Genomic DNA, 19,991 nt, shown 5'->3' with positions numbered 1-19,991 from the left:
CCTCAACTAGCGGCAGGAGGGGCCAGGAGGACACTGGGTGTCCAGGGTGGGTATGGCATGGATGACCACAGTGATGAGACAACTCCAGGCTCTGCAGGGGAGCTGGCAGGTACTGTCAGCTCAGCTTCCACTGGCCACCAAACAGTGATGGCCCAGTCAGCTCCTGATAGGAATGGGCAAAGTCAACCAGTGAAAGCTGGAAAGGACTGGCACCTGGCCTGTCCAGGGTCAAATTTCAAAGTTTTAAGGTGTTTGCACAAACAACAGTTTGTTCCCATAGCAGCCAAACCCACGTGCAGATAAGAGTTGCCCTTGCAGTTCTATACACTGGCCAGCAGAGAGGTGCATGGATCTCCACTCTGAGGTGTCTCTGATGTAACAGGCTTGTGGTGGCCTTTACGGGAAGGGTGTTCCCCAAGGTAACATCACCGTCGCCTCCATGCGGATGTTCAGCCCTGCAACCAGCCTTGTGGAAGAAGCATCACCTGGGTACGTGCTGGCCAAGATGTGGGCAGGGAACTGTTCCTTACAGCTCTTAGTGGGATTTCATCTGACCCTCACCACCGTAAGGAAGGTGTGCTGTAAGAGGTGAAGTGACTTCCCCAAGGCCACGTAGGGAGCCCTGGGGTAGCTGACGCCAAGTCCACACTGTTAACCTACAAATGCCGTCCCCCTAAACAGAAACTCCCAGGCATCAAGAAGGTCCAGAAATCACTGGCCATGCCCCTGTGCTCCTCTGTGGGTTGGACTCCACAAAGCCCAAGGACCTTCTGGGCTGCAGGAATCAAGAAGACAAGGTGCAGGGCCATATATCAGGGCGCTCCTTCCAGGAAGGGCAGGAGAAGCCCACCCTCTCTGCAACCTTCTTCCTCCCCCTTCTCAGAGGAAAATAAATCCCTGCCTGGTCTTCGGCCAGGGGTCTGGGGGCCCAGCAAGGACTTCCCATCACCATGGCAACTTCCAGGGCCTTGTCTGGGGGCTCCTGAGTCACCTCACTTCTGTGCTCCTGCCTACAATGCTATGACTAGGGAGGCAGAGCCCCCATTCTGGGGCCATAAAGGCTGGGGACCGGCCCCCAAGTGAACTTTGAGATTCAAACAAATCAATGCAGCACCTCAATCAGTTTTGGCATCTGTAAAATGGGGTCACAGGACTGCTGTATTAGGAGGAGGTGAGGTGTTGGTACACCCTAAGCATTCAGCAGTCAGAAGCCCTTACCAGCAGTACTTGCCCCTCCAGGCGTGTAGAGGCCAGATGCAGGGGGTGATGGGCAGGTCAGGCTTGGTGGGATGCTGAGCAGTCAGCTCCTTGGGTGGTGTTCCCCAGCTGCACACAGTGCCCCCTCCCCTGCCATTTGATTAGCGGGCCCCACTCTAGAGAATACTGTCTGTGTTGGCTGTGTCTCAGATGGAGCATGGAGCTGAGGGGTTGCCCAAAGCCTTAAGAAATAGAAGCCGAAGCAAACATTGAGCTCTGGGGTATGCAAGAACTTTGCTTGGTGACCACATAAAACAGCAATGGCCAAGCTGGGAAAGTGATAAAGCACCAGAGGGCCACCCAGTGAAGCCAGTCCCCAAGAGTCCTTGTCACTTATGAGGACTCAGGGCACTGCTGTCACAGCTGAGCTGTCTGCTTTTCTTGAGTCTTTTAATCCCTCCAAATGTGCTGCCAGATAGTCTAGTACTGGAAAGTGCCACAAACACACGGCTGAAAAATGCTGGTTTGAGGGGCCTGTCTGAGAAGCCTGGGGCCCACGCCCCACCCAGGTCTGCCCGCCTGGGAGATAGGGGGCTGTGAGTGGCCTGGTGCGCACTCGGTGTCCCTGAGCCTGAGGAGCTGTGTCCTGCTCCCTCGGCCTCTCCCGACTGAGGAGCTGGTGTCTGTCCCCTGTTCCTGGTGGCCTCCCAAGCTCCCTCTGTTCTTCCATCTTTTCTGAGTCTCTACCTCAGGCACAGTGGTTTTTAAGTCTCGATAAAATATCCAACCTAAAAAGGCTCCCTCACCCCCAGAGCGGCTGGGGTACAGATGAGCCAGGGAAGGCGGTTGGGCCAAGGGCAGGAGCATTTCCACACACAACTGTGCTGGGCTCTGAGTTCCTAGAGGGCCTGCCCTCTGTCCCAGCTGCTGTCACCTGCAGGAGACTGCCCGAGCCAGGTGGATGACCAGGTGGTGGCTGAACAGCTGTCCTGGGGCAGCATCCTGCAGGTACAAAGGACCTAGAAAGGGTGATTTGGTCTCTGGGGCCCAGGGAGGCCTCGCCCATTTTCTCTCCTGAAAAAGTGGCTCTGCGTCTCTTTGTGTTTGAACCAACAATGCCATTTTCCATGATTGGAGATGTGAGACTGAATTTTCCTTGCTTGTCCATAATGTTTTTCACCCTTCTTGACATCAGGGTGGCCTGTAGTGACCTTCTAGGGACAGTACCAAATGGAGTAGCTGACTGTCTTCGCTGATAATTCTGTTGATTTTTTTAAGCCTTTGGAGTAAGGACACATCTGGGTTCAAAACCCTGCTTCCCCTCTTTATAGCTGTGTGACCTCGCACTAGTGTCTTAACCTCTCTGAACTTTGGTTTCTTCATTTGTAATGTAGGAACAGAGATATAGAAGTACCTAATAGTGCTTCTGAGTCAAGCACTAAATCCAGTGCCTGGTGAATAATTGGAGCTCAAAAGGGATCAAAACCAAAACCCATTGCCATCAAGTTGATTTCAATTAATGGCAACTCCATGTGTTAGAGTAGAACTGCTCAACAGAGTTTTCTTGGCTGTGATCTTAACAGAGCAGATTTCTTCCATGGTGCCACTGGGTAGGTTCGAACAGCCAGCCTTTAGGTTAGTAGACAAGTGCAAACTGTTGGCGCCCCCCAGAGACCCTTCAAAAGGGTGGCTATTTTTTTTATCACTACTATTAACCATGATAACCCTAACTGCCTCAGGCTAGTCTCTGGGTGGACATCAGACACAGTTCCTACTGTGAAGGTCACATATGCCCTGTGATTCTCTTCCTGTGTAATCTGGTTGGACCTATCCATACACACTCTGGAACTGGGGAACCCATTTTCCCTAAAGGTAGAAACCAAGACATTAGGGATGTCAAGTAATGTAGAACCCAGTGGGGAATTGATTCACATTTCCCTGGCAGGAGATAGAAGCTTCGGTACCTTCTCAGCTTCCTGTTAACCTGATTGGCTTTTTTTTAATGTGCTAATATATTGTGGTAAAGATATGTACAGCAAAACTTTTGCCAATTCAACATTTCTTACATGTACAGTTCAGCGACATTGGTTACATTCATGATGTTGTAGAAGTATCACAACTACCCATTTCCAAATTATTCCATCACCATTAACAGACACTCAGCGCCCCTAAGCTAAGACTCTCCCTGTCTCTCTCACTCCCACGCCTAGTAAGCACTAAGAAACTTTGGTCTCTATACATTTGCATATTTTATATAAGTGGGATCATAAAATATTTGTCCTTTAGTGACTACTGACTTCTTTCACTCAGCATAATGTTTTCAAGGTCCATCTGTGTTGTATCATGTATCAGGGCTTCGTTTCTCTTTATGGCTGAGTACTCTTCCCTTGTATGTATGTACCACATTTTGTGTATCCATTCATCTCTTGAGGGACATTTAGGTTGTTTCCATCTTTGACTATTGTAAACAGTGTGACAATGAACATTGGTGTATAAGTTATACCGTTGCTTTTATCTTATTTAACAACATTTTCATTGCTCTCATAGCCATTTAAAAGAATACAACAGTACATTAAGTGAAAGTTTTCTCTCACCGTCCATTCTACCAAAGATAACGTTAAGATGTCAATGCATATACCGATAGTTTATTTTTCCCAGAATGGAACCACGCTAGGCAGAGTGTTCTACAAAATTAAATTGATTCTCAATTTTTTTCCAACTTGTTTTTAATAGATACACAGTTTTCTTTTGCTTGAGGGTCCCAAAAGGCATTTACCATTTAATCAACCGATAGACAGGTAGATTGTTCCCTATTCTTGCTGTAGAGAACAATGGGCCTCCTTGTCTACCCATCCCTCTCTGTCTTGGCCTCTATTTGTCTGGTGTATTACTGGAGGTGACCCTAACAGAGGATCCTAATACTGAGATTAACACACCAGGGCAAGGACGTGTGCCCCCAGAGGTTAAGTAAGGGAATTGGCTCAGGCCTCCCCGGCCCAAATCTCCCACCTGGGGGTTGTTAAGTTGTTGTTAGGTGACGTTGAGTCGGTTCTACCTCAGCAACCCTACGTACAGCAGAATGAAACTCTGCCCAGTCCTGTGCCATCCTCACAATGATCGCTATGCTTCAGTCCATTGTTACAGCCACTGTGTCAATTCATCCCATTGAGGGCCTTCCTCTTTTTCACTGACCCTCTACTTTACTTACCAAGCATGATGTCCTTCTCCAGGGACTGGTCCCTCCTGATAACAAGTCCAAAGTAGGTGAGACAAAGTTTCACCATCCTCATTTCTAAGAAGCATTCTGGCTGTACTTCTTCCAAGACAGATTTGCTCATTCTTCTGGCAGTCTATAGTTCATTCAATATTCTTCGCCAACACTGTAATTCAAAGACATCAGTTCTTCATCAGTCTTCCTTATTCATTGTCCACCTTTACATGCATATGAGGCGACTGAAAATACCATAGCTTGGGTCAGGCGCACCTTAGACCTTAAAGTGACATCTTTGCTTTTTAACACTCGAAAGAGGTCTTTTGTAGCAGATTTGTCCAATGCAACATGTCTGATTTCTTGACTGCTGTTCCCATGGGCGTTGATTGTGGATTCAAGTAAAATGAAATCCTTGACAACTTCAATATTTTCTCCATTTATGATGATGTTGTTTATTTGTCAAGTTGTGAGGATTTTTGTTTTCTTTATTCTGAGGTGTAATCCATACTGAAGGCTGTAGTCTTTGATCTTCATCATTAAGTGCTTCAAGTTTCTTCACTTTTAACAAGGAAGGTTGTGTCATCTGCATATCGCAGGTTGTTAATGAGTCTTCCTCCAATCCTGATGTCACGTTCTTCTTCATATAGTCCAGCTTCTGAGATTATTTGCTTAGCATACAGATTGAATAAGTATGCAGAAAGGATACAACCATGACACACACTTTTCCTGATTTTAAACCACACAGGTGCCTCCTTGCTCTGCTTGAACGGCTGCCACTTGATCTATGTACGGTCTTCGCATGAGCACAATTAAGTGTCCTGAAATTCCCATTCTTCACAACGTTATCCATAATTTGTTACGATCCACACAGTTGAAGGCCTTTGTGTAGTCAATAAAACACAGGTAAACATCCTTCTGGTATTCTCTGCTTTCAGCTGGGATCCATCTGACATCAGCAATGATATCCCTGGTTCCATGGCCTCTTCTGAATCCGGCTTGAATTTCTGGCAATTCCCTGTCCATCTACTGCTGCAACGGTTTTTGAATGATCTTCAGCAAAATATTACTTGCATGTGATATAAATGATACTGTTCAATTATTTCTGCATTCTGCTGGATCACCTTTCTTTAGAATGGGTACAAATTCGGATCTCTTCCAGTCGTCTGGCCAGGTAGCTGTCTTCCAAATTTCTTGGCATAGCCAAGTGGGCACTTTCAGCACAGCATCCATTTGTTGGAACATCTCAATTGATATTCCAGCAATTCCTGGAGACTCGTTTTTTGCCAATGCGTTCAGTGCAGCTTGGGCCTCTTCCTTCAGTACCAGTGGTTCTTGGTCATATGCTACCTCCTGAAACACCCCTGGGGTAGGGGGAATGAAAAAAATCTAATCCACATGGAAGAGACCCTGCCCCCTTCCAAACCCAGATGCCTAGCCTCTTCCCCATCAAATTTCCCATTGCAACTCAGGGAGGCTCAGTAACACTCTCAGGAAGGAAACATTATATTAACATGTCTTCTTGTTCCCAGGGAGCCCTGGTGGCACAGTGGTTAAGTGCTCGGGCAGCTGTAAACCCAACGATCGGCAGTTTGAACCCACCAGCCGCCCCGAGGGAGAAAGATGTGGCAGTCTGCTTCTGTAAAGATTTACAGCCTTGGAAACCCTGTGGAGCAGTTCCACTCTGTCCTGTGGGGTTGCTATGAGTCGGAATCGACTTGACAGCAATACGTGGGTTTTGTTCCCAGTGCACTTATAAACACATGGGTCCTTGACTACATGTCTACTTTTAGGACTTCCAAAAGGCCCTTGAAAGCCACATTTTTGATGAGTGTTTATAAAATGGTAGCGTAGTGGTTACGTGCTACGGCTGGTAACCAAAAGGTCGGCAGTTCAAATCTGCCAGGCACTCCTTGGAAACTCTATGGGGCAGTTCTACTCTGTCCTATAAGGTCGCTATGAGTCGGAATCGACTCGACGGCAGTGGGTTTGGTTTATAAAATGAGTTGGGAGCATAGGGGTTTAATGTCCCTTGAAAACTGCATGGAATAAAATTAACAGAATAAAGGTTAATGGAGAGATAAGTGCTCAATCTTTGCCAGCCCCCCAAGTTTGTGTTTTAAAACGGGGGGACAAGATAGTTATCCTTCGTCTCTTGAAGCAGGGTCTCGGAAATAAATGGAATCTTTTCAAGTCTCCAGTAACCTCGAGGGTGAAAGTGCTTTGCAAATCAGAGCATTTTGCGAAGGAAAGCTCTCCCAGAAATACGTCTTGTTTAGATAATTTTCTCCTCATAACTCGAAAAGGGATAAAAAATGTCACATCAGAGGGAGGGCGGGCTCGAGGCAAGGCTGGTTGTGATTTTTCTCCTCTGGCTTTGTCTTAAGCGTACAGCCCAAACACATGGTGGGAGGAATCCTTCTAAACAAAGGGACTCTTCTGTGCTTTGTGATAAGGCATTTGTCTGGGTCCTTGAGCCATGGGGGACCAGCTCATGTGCCTGGAATTTAGGGTGGCCCACCCCACAGCCCTCACTCCCCTTCTTCCCTCTCCCTTGAGAGCCCTCAAGTGCAGGCTTCACATTTGATGGGGACTTCACACGCCTGATTTGTGGCTGGAACCCAAGGATGTTTTGAATGTTGGACTTGCTTATCTCCCAAGGACGGAGCTCAAAGATGCCTCCACCAGCCTCTTCCCACGTTTCACCCTCTGCTATGACCACCCACCTTCCCAAGGCACCTCTCTTCCTGTCTCAGCTGCCCTTCCTCCCTAGGCATTCTTGGGGCAAAAACTGAACCCTGGGGGTGATCTCAGAGGAGAAGGAGATCTTGGCAAGGCGCCAAGCCCCGGAAATGCCAAGTTCAGGCCCAGCTACAAGCAGCCACGCTAGTAGCAACAGAATAACGTGTGGTGTGAAAAGTTCTCAGGAAGCAGAGGGTCAGACACTGCAAATTTGTCTGGATTCCAAACCCAGCTCTGCCGCCTCCTGGCTGACAGACCTCGGCAGTTAATTTCTCTGTGTCTTGGGGCCCTCTTGTGTACAATGGGAAAATAACAGCAAGCTTCCCATCCTAAGATTAACCTTTGGAACGACCCCCCACCCCCAGTATATTCATTCCCCACCTGGCCTGGGCAAGCCCCTCCACCCCAGAGCTGCTGGGAGCAAGGCTGCCGGAGCGTTGGGGGACGCGGCAGAGCCAGGCAGAGTGGAAACAGTACCCACTGAGGAGGTGGTATACAGGAAATCAAATCCTGGCCGTACCCCGAGCTCAGGCAGGTCCTCTCTGTGCCTCCATTTTCTCTCTTGTGAACTGAGGTAGTATAATAGGACCCATGTCAGCATGTCTGAGGATTAACTGACAAAACATAAAATGCAAATCACAGTGTCTGGTATGTGGCAAGGGATCCAGGAATTGCCAGTGTTGGTGTAAGGTGACAAAGACAGTCCTTCCGCATAGAAAGCTTACAGTCCAGGTGTGGGACACTTTGAGAATAGATAAGTACCGAGTCCTAGGAGAGGCCGTGTGGCATTGAGGATAGAGCCAGGGTGCTGGGGTTGGGGCTTCTGTCTTTGGTAGGAGGGGATGGGGCCGGACCACGACAGAACTCTGAGCAAGCTGGGACATAGGTGGCCTGGAGGAGAGGTCAGAGAGGTGGGAGGGAACTGGGTGCAAGTCAGATACACCCCAGAGGGTTCCAGCCTGTTGTCGCCTGGGTTTCAGAGCCTCAGTGCCCCCTCAGCACAGGCCTAGGCCTGAGACAGGCCTGGCGGCTGCCCCTACACCCTCCCAGGGATTGCTGGGTGGAGCAATGAGTTCATAAATCTGGAGCAAGAAAATAATCCTAAGTAACACTAGCGCTAGGCGCTGAATGTCTTACTATTACCCCCACTGAAAAGGAGGCTGCTAGGGCTCCCAGAGTTTTGCCACAGGTCACACAGGTAGTAATGGTCAAGCCTGTGTTAACACCTGGGCAGCCTAAATGTAGGACCGAGCCATGAAGCTGTGCGCTGCTGGAAGTGTCCTGGTACAGGGTGGGCGGTCACAGACGTCAGGAATGGAATCCAAGGGCGGCTCTCCTTGTGTCCTTGCGCTCGGGGGAAATACTGCGCTCGGGGGAAATACCACTTCAGGGGCACCTCACTACACCCTCTGGTCCCCCTCCCCTCTTGGAGGAGCCTCCAGGACGGGCTGTAGTTGCTGCCGCCGCCGCCAGGGGTCACCTTGAGCACGCGAATTGAGGCGCCAAGGGCGCCCCCTGCCGTCCGGAAGGCGCAGGTTCCATGAGGAGGGGGCACTCACCCCTCACCCCTCCGCGCTCCAGGCTCCTGGGGATTGGGGTAGTCCGGGCGAAGGTGGCTTTGCTGAGTTCTAGGATCAGACCCCATCCCCAACCGTTGGACCCCTTGTCTGCTCGCCCAGCGCCCTGCCCTGCCCCCACAGCCCCTCGGCTCCTGACTTTCCTCCCCTGACCCCCTCCCCTCAGTTTCCCCCTGCATGAGAACTAATGTGAAGTGCCCTGATTCATCCTCCCTTGAGCATCCGCTGTGTGCCCGGCACTACCTAAGACCCTGGGATACGGTGTTGAGCAGGACCGGGCACAGGAAGGACATTCGTCGGCTTTGTTCCCTGCATGAGGGAGGACATTCGTCGGCTTTGTTCCCTGCATGAGGGAGGACATTTGTCGGCTTTGTTCCCTGCAGCTAGTGGGCATAGGGGTGGTGGTGGTATTAGCTGCCCTCTGTAGCCACGGCATGTGATAGAGCAGAACTGCTCCATAGGGTTTTCTAGGCTTTAATCTTCATAGGAGCAGATCACCAGGTTTTTCCTGGTGCGTTCCAGCCACTATCCTTTTGCTTAGCAGCAGAGCACTTAACTGTCACCACCAGCCTCCTTCAGCAAACAGCAGGCCCTCAGCAAATTTCTGTAGGAAGAATGAATGGCACCTAGAGCCTGGTCAAGGAGCCTGGATGGAGAAGGTGGCTGCACAGTTAATCAATGACCCAGTGAATGCTCCCCCACTCTTTCTAGCTAACTCATGCTCATAGTTCAGGCCTCAGTGAGAGGATACCTCCTCCAGCGAGTCTTCCCTGATTCTTCTCCCCCCATTAACTCCTCCAACTCCAGACTGGTAATGCTTCTGTCTCCCCTTCTGTATTGCAAAACCCCAAGTCCCTCCTCATCTCCCCTTAGTACCTGGCTTGGTGCCTGGCATGGTGTCAAGAGTGACTGAATGTTTGTTGAATGAATGAATGAGAGCACACTAAGCAGAGTGGAAAGGCAAGTAGCCCCGAGGCATTCTGGGTAGCCTCCTTCTCACTGGCCTCACCCCTGGAGGGCCCTGGTCCAGGAGTCAGAAGGTGTGAGAGTACTGGAGGCAGACTTTGTGGTGCCGCGAGGGTCCTGCCATGCCTGTACCTCTCTCCTGATGCTTGTCACACTCCGTGGGAGAGTTTTGTGTCTGTAACACACAGACGTGGGCTTTGGATTCAGCCCCATGTCACCATTTCACGTGTTAAACCTGTTTTCTCACCTGGAAAAGTGACATAAGAGAGCTTACTTGCAAGTTCTGTGAGGATGAAATGAGCCAACACAGTGAAGTCCCAGCACAGGGCCTGGCACCACCACGTACCAGCTGTGTGCCCTGGGCATGCTCACACCATTTCTCCAAGCCTCCTTTCCCACCTGAAAAGGAGGTATGAGGACCCTATGATCAAAGAGCCTGGCACAGTGCCTGGCACCCAGCCGGTGCTTGATAAACAGCACCTGACACTTATGGAGGACTCCCTTCATGCTGGATACTCGTCTCATGTCATTCTCCCAATACTAGTTCCTACTATTGTCCCACTGTACAGATGAGCCAGCTGAGTCTCAGAGAGGCCACTAGCCACACTTCAGAGTTGCCACGGCAAACCCTCTGCCATGTGTTCAGAGCTTCCTGGGAGTAGAGACTGGGCCACTCCTTGGACCCCCCCACCCCATGTGCCTAGCCCACAGTAGGTGTGTATAAGGGTTTACTGAACAGAACAGAGGCTGCAGCAATCCATATCCTATCCAGGGCTCTCTGGGCATGAGGGGGAGAGGCCTGGGCCCTAAGCCCCCTGAGGTAGAGCAGGGCCCCTGTCAGACACCCTGGGTGGGACCAGCCTGGTGGGTCCTTCTGCCTGGGAGTGGTCCAGAGTCCCCTGGCAGCCCAGCCCCTCCTCCCCAGCAAGGCCTTGGCAACCTGATCCTGATTGGCTGCACGTATCCTCGGAGACAAAGCACCAGCAACCCAAACAGAGGTGGGCAGAGCAGAGCGCAGACTCTTTCTGCCTCTCCCTTGCCCTTCCCACTGCCATGAGGGAGCTGCTCACCACCCAGAGTCAGGCCTGCTGGAAGGAGCGCATCCAGAGGGAGGCTGCCGCCCGGGTCGCCTGGAAGCTCAACTATGGCCACAAGTACCTGAAGGAGGGCCGTGTGCTCAGGAAGCAGCCCCTGCCCAGCTCAGCCTTGAGGTCTGGTCTGGTGCCTGCTACCTGTTCCCCTGACAGCAAGGAGGTGTGCACTGGATGGCCAGAGACAAAGGGGGTCCAGAATCAGCTGTCCAGGGCAGTGGGTGGCCAGAGCCCCCTACCCAAGGGAGACAGAGCCAGGGAGGTCCAAAGAGCAGCCCAGGGCCCAGCAGGCCAGACAAGGGCAGGCGGCTTGGAAATGCAGCCGGCCCCCCCGAGCACGCTGCAGCTGCTCTTCCAGGGCATCTCCCATGACAGCCAAGGCCGGGCCAGGTACCTTCGGGAGCGGTATCGGCAGAAGCCTCAGGAGAAGTTCCGGTACCCTATACTGTCATCCTGGGATTACGGCTGGCACATGGGTAAGGGCCACTGCCATCTTGCCACCCCAGGCCTTTGGCGGGCAGGACCCAGCCTCTTCCTCCACCACCCCTCACTCACCAGCATGTTGAGTCAGCTCCCCATCCTGAAGCAGGCCAGGACCGTCACCCTTCCAGGCCTTGGCTTATTCTGGTCCCTCCTCCTGGAATGTTCTTTCCTGCCCCTCCCTCTGCCTGGCTAACCTTCAGATGTTGCCACCTCTGGGAAGTCTTCTAAGAGTTCTCTGGGCAGTTAGTTGGGCCTGTCTTTGTGCTTCTATGGCTTTTGAGTCTACAAAAGCACTGGGCCCCCTCTGTTGCTGTTTCCTGAGTGTGTGTCTGGCTGGGTGAGTTCTTTGGGGCCAAGACTTCTTAGTTAACCTTATTAATGTCCTCCCAGCTCCCCCCATGGGGCTGGTACTCAATGATGGTGGAGTGAATGAGTGGATGAACAAATGAATGACCATGGGCTGGGCATTGAGACCTCAATTTGGAATCAGGAAGTCTGAGTTCAAGCCCTGGCTGCACCACTTTTGAGTTGAGTGATCTCAGGCAGGAATCATAGCCTCTCTGACCTCAGTCTCCACATCTGAAAAATGGAGATAAAATGGCACTTGCCTTCCTATGTCACAGGGTTTTGGGGGGAGCCAGGTAGGAAAGGGAAAGGATCTTGGACAGGAATTATCCTCACAAAATTCCCTGGAGCAGGTAGGACATTCATTTGTTCATTCAGCACGTGACCTGGAGTTACCTGAATATAAGTTAGTGAAGGAACAAGCACGGAAGAGCCGCTGAGCACTCTGTGTGAAGTTAGGAGTCTTGGGTCTGGATTCTGGTTCATTCATTCATTCAATCAACAAATGTTCATCGAGCACCTACCATGTATCAGGCACTTCTCAGGTCCCTGGGGATACAAGAGAGAACCCGACGGACACGGTCCCCAGCCTCACGGAGGACAGGCAACCAACAGACAGATGCATAAGGCAGCGTCAGGCTGTGGTCTGTGCTCTGCCGTGCACACCTGGGGCTCTTGTTAACCCGCAGCGGCTGATTCAGGGCAAGATTCTGCATTTCTAATGAGCTCTCAGGTGCTGCTGCTGCTCTGTGGACCGCACTGAGTATGGAGGCTGTGAAAGGAGATAAATCAGGAGGGGGGGTTGTGTTCGTGTCTAAGGCAGCTGTAACCAAGTACCACAAAGTGAGTGGTTTTAAACAACAGGAATTTATTCTGTCACGGTTCTGGAGACTACAGTCCGAATTCAGGGTGTCAGCAGGGCCATGTCCTCTCTGGAGGCTCTAGGGGAAGCCCCTTCCTGTCTCTCAGCTCTGGTGGCCCCAGGTGTTCTCTGGCTTGTAGGTGCATCTCCCACGGCTGTCCTCCCCATGTCTGCTCTGTGTCTCATCTCCGCTTTCAGGACACCAGTCACATAGGATTAGGACCTGCCTGACTCCAGTGTTAACCTAACTGACAACATCTTCAAAGACCCTATTTCCAAACAAGGTCATGTTCACAGGTTCCCAGCATACATTTGGGGTGGAACACAATTCAGTCTGTAACAGGGATAAGGTGGAAAGGGCTGCTGTGGTGGACAGGTTACTCAGAGAATCCAGTGGGGAGGGGACATTTGAGCAGAGCCCTGAGTAGTATCTATGACACAGGACTCTTCACAGAAGGACCTGACCCCCTCGTCCACAGAGCAATTCTCAGTTTAGGCACATGCAGAGTCTTCCATGTTCCTCCCCTCCTGCTCCAGGCCCGTGTCCACTGCCTGTGAGGACTCCACCAGGCACAGGGTGGCCAGGTTTAACCAATGAAAATCCAGGATGCCCATTTACATTTGAATTCCCAATAAATAACAAGTACATTTTTAGTAGACATAAAAAAAAAAAATTTTTTTTTTTTAGACATACATCCCATGAAATATTTGGGGTACATACTAAAAACTTCTTGTTTATGGGCAATTCAAATTCAACTGGGAATCTTGTATTTTAATTATTGGCGCACCCATGCCCATGCTGGGGAGCTGACCATAGGTGTCCTGGGCACTAGGGCAGTGCCAGGTGTGTCAGACGCCGGGAGGCGCTCCTCCTCCATAGTGGCTCTGCGTAAGCCCACAGTTGCTCATAGAATCTCTGCAACATTCTGTGAGCTTCTGACCTCATATCCCTAATCCAACCCCAGCTCAGGGGTCAGATGGGGAAGAAATGGCAGACCTTCTGCTGACCAGTCCTCCCCTGTCCCCACCACAGTTACACACAAGGGTGCTGTTATTCCAGTGGGTGCAAACAGACACGGAAAAGAGGGGCTGAAGATCTTGTCTGGACCCCAGCTGGGTCAGCCAAAAATGCCCCTTGACGCATATTAAAGCACCAGTCTAGTGCCAGGTGTAAGTACTCAAGACGTGGTAGCTGAAATTGTTACAATTGTGTTTGGTTCCACACACAAGGTTTTCAGCTATGGGCATTTGGGGAGCTAGTTCAGCCTTGGGCAGCCTGGAGGTGCTCACTGAGGAGCCCTGACATGCATGGGGTGTCCCTGGGTAATGAGGACAGAGCGCTGGGGCTAAGTCCACTTGGGGTATGGGGGGGATTTGTTGTTGTCAGGTGCTATCGAGCTGGTGCTGACTCATAGTGACCCTATATACAACAGAACGAAACACTTCCCAGTCATGAGCCATCCTCAAAATTGTTATACTTGAGCCCATTGTTGCAGCCACCGTGTCAATCCCTCCTGTCAAAAGTCTTCCTCTTTTCCGCTGACCCTCTACGTTACCAAGCATGATGTCCTTTTCCAGGGACTGGTCCTTCCTGATAACATGTCCAAAGTATGTGAGACCAAGTCTCGCCATCCTTGATTCTAAGAAGCGTTCTGGCTACACTTACAAGACAGATATCTTAGTTCTTCTGACAGTCCATGGTATATTCAATATTCTTCATCAACACCATAATTCAAAGGCATCAATTCTTTGGTCTTCCTTATTCATTGCCCAGCTTTCCCATCCATATGAGGTGATTGACAATACCATGGCTTGGGTCAGGCACACCTTAGTCCTTAAAGTGATATCTTTGCTTTTTAACACTTTACAGAGGTCTTTTGCAGCAGATTTGCCCAGTGTAAGGCATCATTAAATTTCTTGACTGCTGCTTCAATGGGTGTTGATTGTGAATCCAAGTAAAATGAAATCCTTGACAGCTCAATCTTTTCTCTGTTTATTATGATATTGCTTATTGGTCCAGTTGTGAGGATTTTTGTTTTCTGTGTGTTGAGGTGTAATCCATACCGAAAGTGTAGTCTTTGATCTTCAACAGTAAGTGCTTCAAGTCCCCTTCACTTTCAGCAAGCAAGCTTGTGTCATCTGCATAACGCAGGTTGTTAATGAGTCTTCCTCCAATCCTGATGCCCTGTTCTTCTTCATACAGTCCAGCTTATTGGATTATTTGCTCAGCATACAGACGAAGTATGGTATAGGTATGTGGGGTAGGAGTAGGGTCAAAATATTTAACAGTTGGAATGACATGCAGGCTACCCATCAGAACAGATCCTGGCCGTGGTGCCAAAGCAGGGTTTCAGGGTTGCTATGAGTCAGAATCAACTTGACGGCAGTGGGTTTGGTTTCTTTGGTTATACTGTGCCAGGCATTACTGCTTTGTCATTGGATCATGGGACAGCCTGGGAGTGCTAAGGTAGGGGTTAGGGGCTCCCGGGGACAGCAGCTATTCCTAACTGTGGGTGGGTCAGAGCTGGCGGGAGGAGTGTGACCCCTCCTTACCCAGGCCTCTGCTGTGTTCCAGAGGATGCCATGAAGGACACCAAGGCTCCAATTTACGCCAAGTCCCAGCCTATCACAAAGATCTTTTACCTCAAAGGTGGCATCTTCCATTTCCCTCGGCGAACAGACCAGCTCATGTGACTGTGGCTGCCCCTTTCCTGTCCCTGCTGTCCATCTGGACCGTCCAGGGTGGAGACACTGCCAGCTGGACCCTGTCTCTGTTCTGCTGAGCTCTGCCTGTGGCTTTGCCTTGGCTGCTACATAAAGCCCTCCATTGCCCCTTGCTGAGGGGGGCGTGTGTGTGACTCGCAGGGGTGTGCCACCGTGATTTACCAGGCCCATGCTGTGGGTTCTAGCATCTCCCAAGGGCCTCAGCTCCTTGCAGATACCCCACCCCTACCCCCACCAGCACAGTGTGGGACACCCAGGCTGCTCGTCTGAGCCACAGCCCCATAAATCACACCCAAGTGCTCCGTCAGCAGACCTGGGGGCGGGGAGGGAACTTGCTAAGTCCTTAAGGTGCTAAGGGTGGGGGAGGATGAGAGACTAAATCCCTGCCCTTTATTTCTCTACATTCTCTTGAAGGGATCCATTGCAGAGTTGCTTGGTCCCAATGAACTGTACAGTTTAAGAAAGAAGTAGTTTCCATTTTTTACTTCCAGCTTCTCTCAGTCCAAGAAACTGTGTCAGGGCTGCCTCACTGCTATAACAAACAGCCCCTAAATCTCAGTTGTTTAAACCAATAAAGTTTTATTTCTTATATCACAGTCCAATCTGCTATTCCGTGGGTGATCTTCCACATGCTGATTTGGGGGCCCAGGCTCCTCCCGTCTGGTGGCTCTGCTATCCCTGAGTCCCCAGGGTCCTTTCCTGAGTCCTCTACACCCAACCAGGAGACCAGGGGAGAGACAGAGAGTGTGGCGAGCACACACCCACACTTTTTTCTCTCCTTTTATCATGGTAAATATGTAGGTAACAAAACATTTGCCATCTCAACAATCTTCTCAGGTACAGTTCAGCGACGTTAAATGCGTATGTCGTGTTCAACCATCATCATTCCCGAATTTTTCCATCACTCTTGGCAGAAGCTCAGCGCCTCCTAAGTGTTGGAGAACACACCCATCCTTAACTTCCTGGGCCTGGAGGGAATGTGCATCACTTCCACTCACATTCTATTGGAGAGAACAAGTCACATGACCTCCTGTAGCTTTGAGAAGCCTAGGGAAGGCCCCTCCTTTCTGATAGCTAAGCCTTGGTTACTGGGGCCATCTTGACAGGCCTTCCTCCTTTCCTTGGGGAGAGGCGTCTCCCAGAATCCCAGACATGTCACATGATTGCACATGGAGGCCCATCCGGTGTTGATGCATCCAGCATCTCATTGCTTAGACAGCCTCAGGCACGCAGGGAGCCCAGATAGTCACCCCCACATGGCTCTCTGTGAAACCAAAATGCTCATCACACGTGTTGCTTAGTGAGGGCGCTGTGGTCCTCCTCCACCCCGGCCCAGTCAAAAGAGCAGTTCTTCGGGCTGGCCAGAGAAGGGACAGCGCAGCCTAGTAGCTGGGCAGCCTAGCAGCTCTTTTGAGGGCCATCTCTAGGCTCTCAGCTCTGCCCTCGTAGCACAAAACAGCCGTAGACAATACAAAAACAAATGGGTGTATTCAGCCTGTCTGTCCAGCATTGTCATTAAATTAAAAAATTAAATTTATTTACAAAATAAAATTTTGTAAACTTTATTTACAAAAACAGCCAGTCTGTCGGTTCGGATTTGATTTGACCCACAGGCTGTAGTTTGCTGACCCCTGGTTAAATAAAAGATACTATTTAAAATTTAAAATAATATAGGGTCGCTATGAGTCGGAATTGACTCGACGGCACTGGGTTGCTGAGTATTTAAAATTATTTTCACTCATTTGTTTTTACACTTTACAAATATTACCTCTGGGGGTTGGCCTTGCCACCGCAGTTGGGAGGTGTGTGTAAGGGAAGATGTGTGCACTTCGATGACAGCCCAGGGAAGGACTGGAGCCGGTCGACCAAGGGCAATCTGGCTTCTGGCTGCTTCCTGGGGGCGCCAGGATCTGTGTCCTCTCCAAATTCACTCCCTGACTAAAGGGAAGTTCTCTGAAAAACCACCAGGTGGTGCTGTCGGACCCTGAGGTGCGGTTGCTGGCCCACTAACAACAACAACAAAAAACCCAAGCCCCTTGCATCATGTCTATTCTGACCTACAGTGATCCTATGGGACAGAGTAGAACTGCGCCACAGGGTTTCCAAGGCTGTAATCTTTACAGACGCAGACTGCCCATCTTTCTCCACCGGGAGCGGCTGGTGGGCTGTGCACTTAACCACTGAGCCATCAGGGTTCCATTCTTGGCCTGGCTCTGCCACCCATTTGCTGTGTGGCTTTGAATCTCAATTTCTTCATTTATGAAATGAGGTTAGATTAGAAAGTGGTGAAAATGTGGACTTTGGAGGCAGACCGACTTGGATTTGAATTCCTGACTCTACCAGGGCCACATTATGACTTTTGGGGATCCTAGGCACTTTTGCCTTCATGGATGAGCCCCTTCCTCCATAAAAAATATTAGAATTATGTTTGACAACTGCATTGACATAAAGACAAGTATATTAATATTGGGGAGCCCTGTGATGCAATGGTTTAAATGCTCGGCTGCTAACAAAAAGGTTGGCTATTTGAACCCACTCAGCAGCTCCTTGGGAGAAAGATTTGGTGATCTGCTCTGTCAACATCACAGCCTAGAAACCCCTATGGGACAGTACCGCTCAGTCACATGGGATCACTATGAGTCAAAATCGACTTGGTGTACATGACAACAACATGTTAATATTATATAGTACATTTTTTCCTTGAACTTAAAAATTCATTTTTTTCCCTCTGATTTTGAAAGAAATTAAAAAATTCTGTTGGTCCTTAAAAGTACTATGAGCCTAAGTACTGTGCCTACTATACTTAATGCGTAAGTTGGCCCTAGGTTCCCATACTTACTAGCTGTGTGACCTTGGGCAAATTGCTTAACTTCTCTGGGCCTTACTTTCCTCGTCTATAAAATGGAGATGACAACAGAACCTGCCTCTTCGTCTGTGGTTGGAATTAAGTGGGATAGTGTCTGCCATGCCTTCTTGGAACACAGCCTGGCACCGAGCACGTCTTGGCAAATGGCAAAAAAAAAAAAAAAAAACTAGTTTTTATTATTATTTTCTTTAAGGATCTTTTCAGCTCTAACCTCTATGAATCTATCTTAGAACAAGCAGGAATCTTGAAGTAAATAAGTCAGAAAAACAAAAGGAAGCTTTTGGGGGGCGGGGTTTGATGACGGAAGGAAGCGTCTCCCCCAGAGAACAGCGAGTCAGAAGAAGGAGTTCTTGAAAATGAGTAAGACTTGTTCCTTTCTGCCACCCAAGAGCTCCAGGGAGGCAGGAACATGGGCTTGGCCACCCAGACGGAACCTGAGCAAGCTGGACGATGTGTCAGGCGGGGGCACGAGAGGTGTGTGTGTTTGAGAGACACGGAAACAATTGTCTTAGAGGGGGGAGGTTCGCATGGAGTTTTGAAGGCCCTGCAAGCTTTAGACCTGAGGGGAGAGGTCGTTATGCTCAGAGGGAACTGGGTCAAGGAGGGGAGGGGAGCCCTAGGCAGAGGGAACACCATGTGCAAAGGCCTGAAGGCAGGAATATGGAGGGCAAGTTCAAGGGACCACAACGAGGTTTACCTTCAGCTGTTTTTTTGTTGTTGTGTTGAGAATATACACACCAAAACAGACCAATTCAACAATTTCCACACGTACAATTCAGTGACATTGATCACTTTCTTCGAGTTGTGCAACCATTCTCACCCACCTTTTTGAGTTGTTTCTCCCCCATTAACATAAACTCACTGGCCCCTAAGCTTCCTGTCTAATCTTTCAAGTTGCTGTGTCAATATGATCCCATATAACCAAAACCAAATCCATTGGATTCCAACTCAAAGCAACCCTATCAAACAAAGTAGAATGGCCCCATGGAGTTTCCGAGGAGCGCCTGGTGGATTCAAACTGCCGACCTTTTGGTTAGCAGCCATAGCTCTTAACCACTACGCCACCAGGCTTTCCTGATCCTGTGTAGGTCATTCTTAAAAGAGCACAAAGCTCAAGGCAGACATTCTTTACTAGTTAAGCTAAACTTTTAAGATGACTTCAGGGGATATTTTTGGTTTAAGGTTTAAAGATTATCTTAGGGCAGTAGTTTCGGAGGTTCATCCAAACTTCATTGTGCCAGGATATCTGGAGTCCGTGAGAATTTGAAATTCTGCTCTGCATTTTCCCCAATGGGTTTAGCTGGGTTTTAAGGTTTTAGTTTTTGTGTCCCCGGTACTTTTCTGTTTTGCATCATTCAAATCTTTGAGAAATTTTAACATGCCAGAGGGCGCCTGTTTATTCTTAATAAAACAATGACATAGGTTGAACTTTGTAAGTTAGGTGTTTCCACATGGAAGGGTTTCTAAAAGAAAAATTACAAGAATTCTACTACCCAACGTTTGCTGCCTTTGGTTCAAATACATTCTTTCTTAAAAAAAGAAAGATTACTCTTGGAGGCTATTGCCTTTACTCCAGATGGCACAGCCAGTGTCCCTGTGTTTAATTAATTTAATGAAAATGTCTGACTAAGAAGATGCAGCTCTGCCTTCTGGAGGCTGGAGGCTGGGAAGTGGGCAGACACTGGGTAGGTAACTGTACTGGTGACGAGGCTGAGGAAGGGGAAGTACAGGACACCAGGGGAAGATGTGACTGAGGGTCCCAAAACAGACTGGGGGCTGATCAGGAGGCCTCCCTCCTTGAGGAAAGTTTCAGCTGAGTTTTGAGGAAGGAGATGTTAGCTAAGTGAATGGAAGAGAAGAGAGATCCAGGAGGAATAGTATGCTCAAAGGCACAGAGGCATGGAGAATGGAGGAACTAAATGGTGTGGTA

General features: G+C 49.6%; 1 protein-coding gene across 1 annotated transcript; it reads left to right on the top strand.

Annotated features, from left to right (window-relative positions):
* Positions 1–10,743: 10,743 nt before the first annotated feature.
* On the top strand, positions 10,744–15,165 carry LOC135228541 (protein SPMIP1). The gene is made up of 2 exons (XM_064275180.1): positions 10,744–11,257; positions 15,047–15,165. Exons 1-2 carry the CDS (start codon positions 10,744–10,746, stop codon positions 15,163–15,165), a joined length of 633 nt encoding a protein of 210 aa, XP_064131250.1.
* The last annotated feature ends 4,826 nt before the right edge of the window (positions 15,166–19,991 follow it).

The sequence above is a fragment of the Loxodonta africana genome, chromosome 22 (genome assembly GCF_030014295.1).
Source record: "Loxodonta africana isolate mLoxAfr1 chromosome 22, mLoxAfr1.hap2, whole genome shotgun sequence".
NCBI lineage: Eukaryota > Metazoa > Chordata > Mammalia > Proboscidea > Elephantidae > Loxodonta > Loxodonta africana.
Note: the sequence above shows the minus strand (reverse complement) of the source record. Positions and strands in the feature narration are given on the sequence as shown.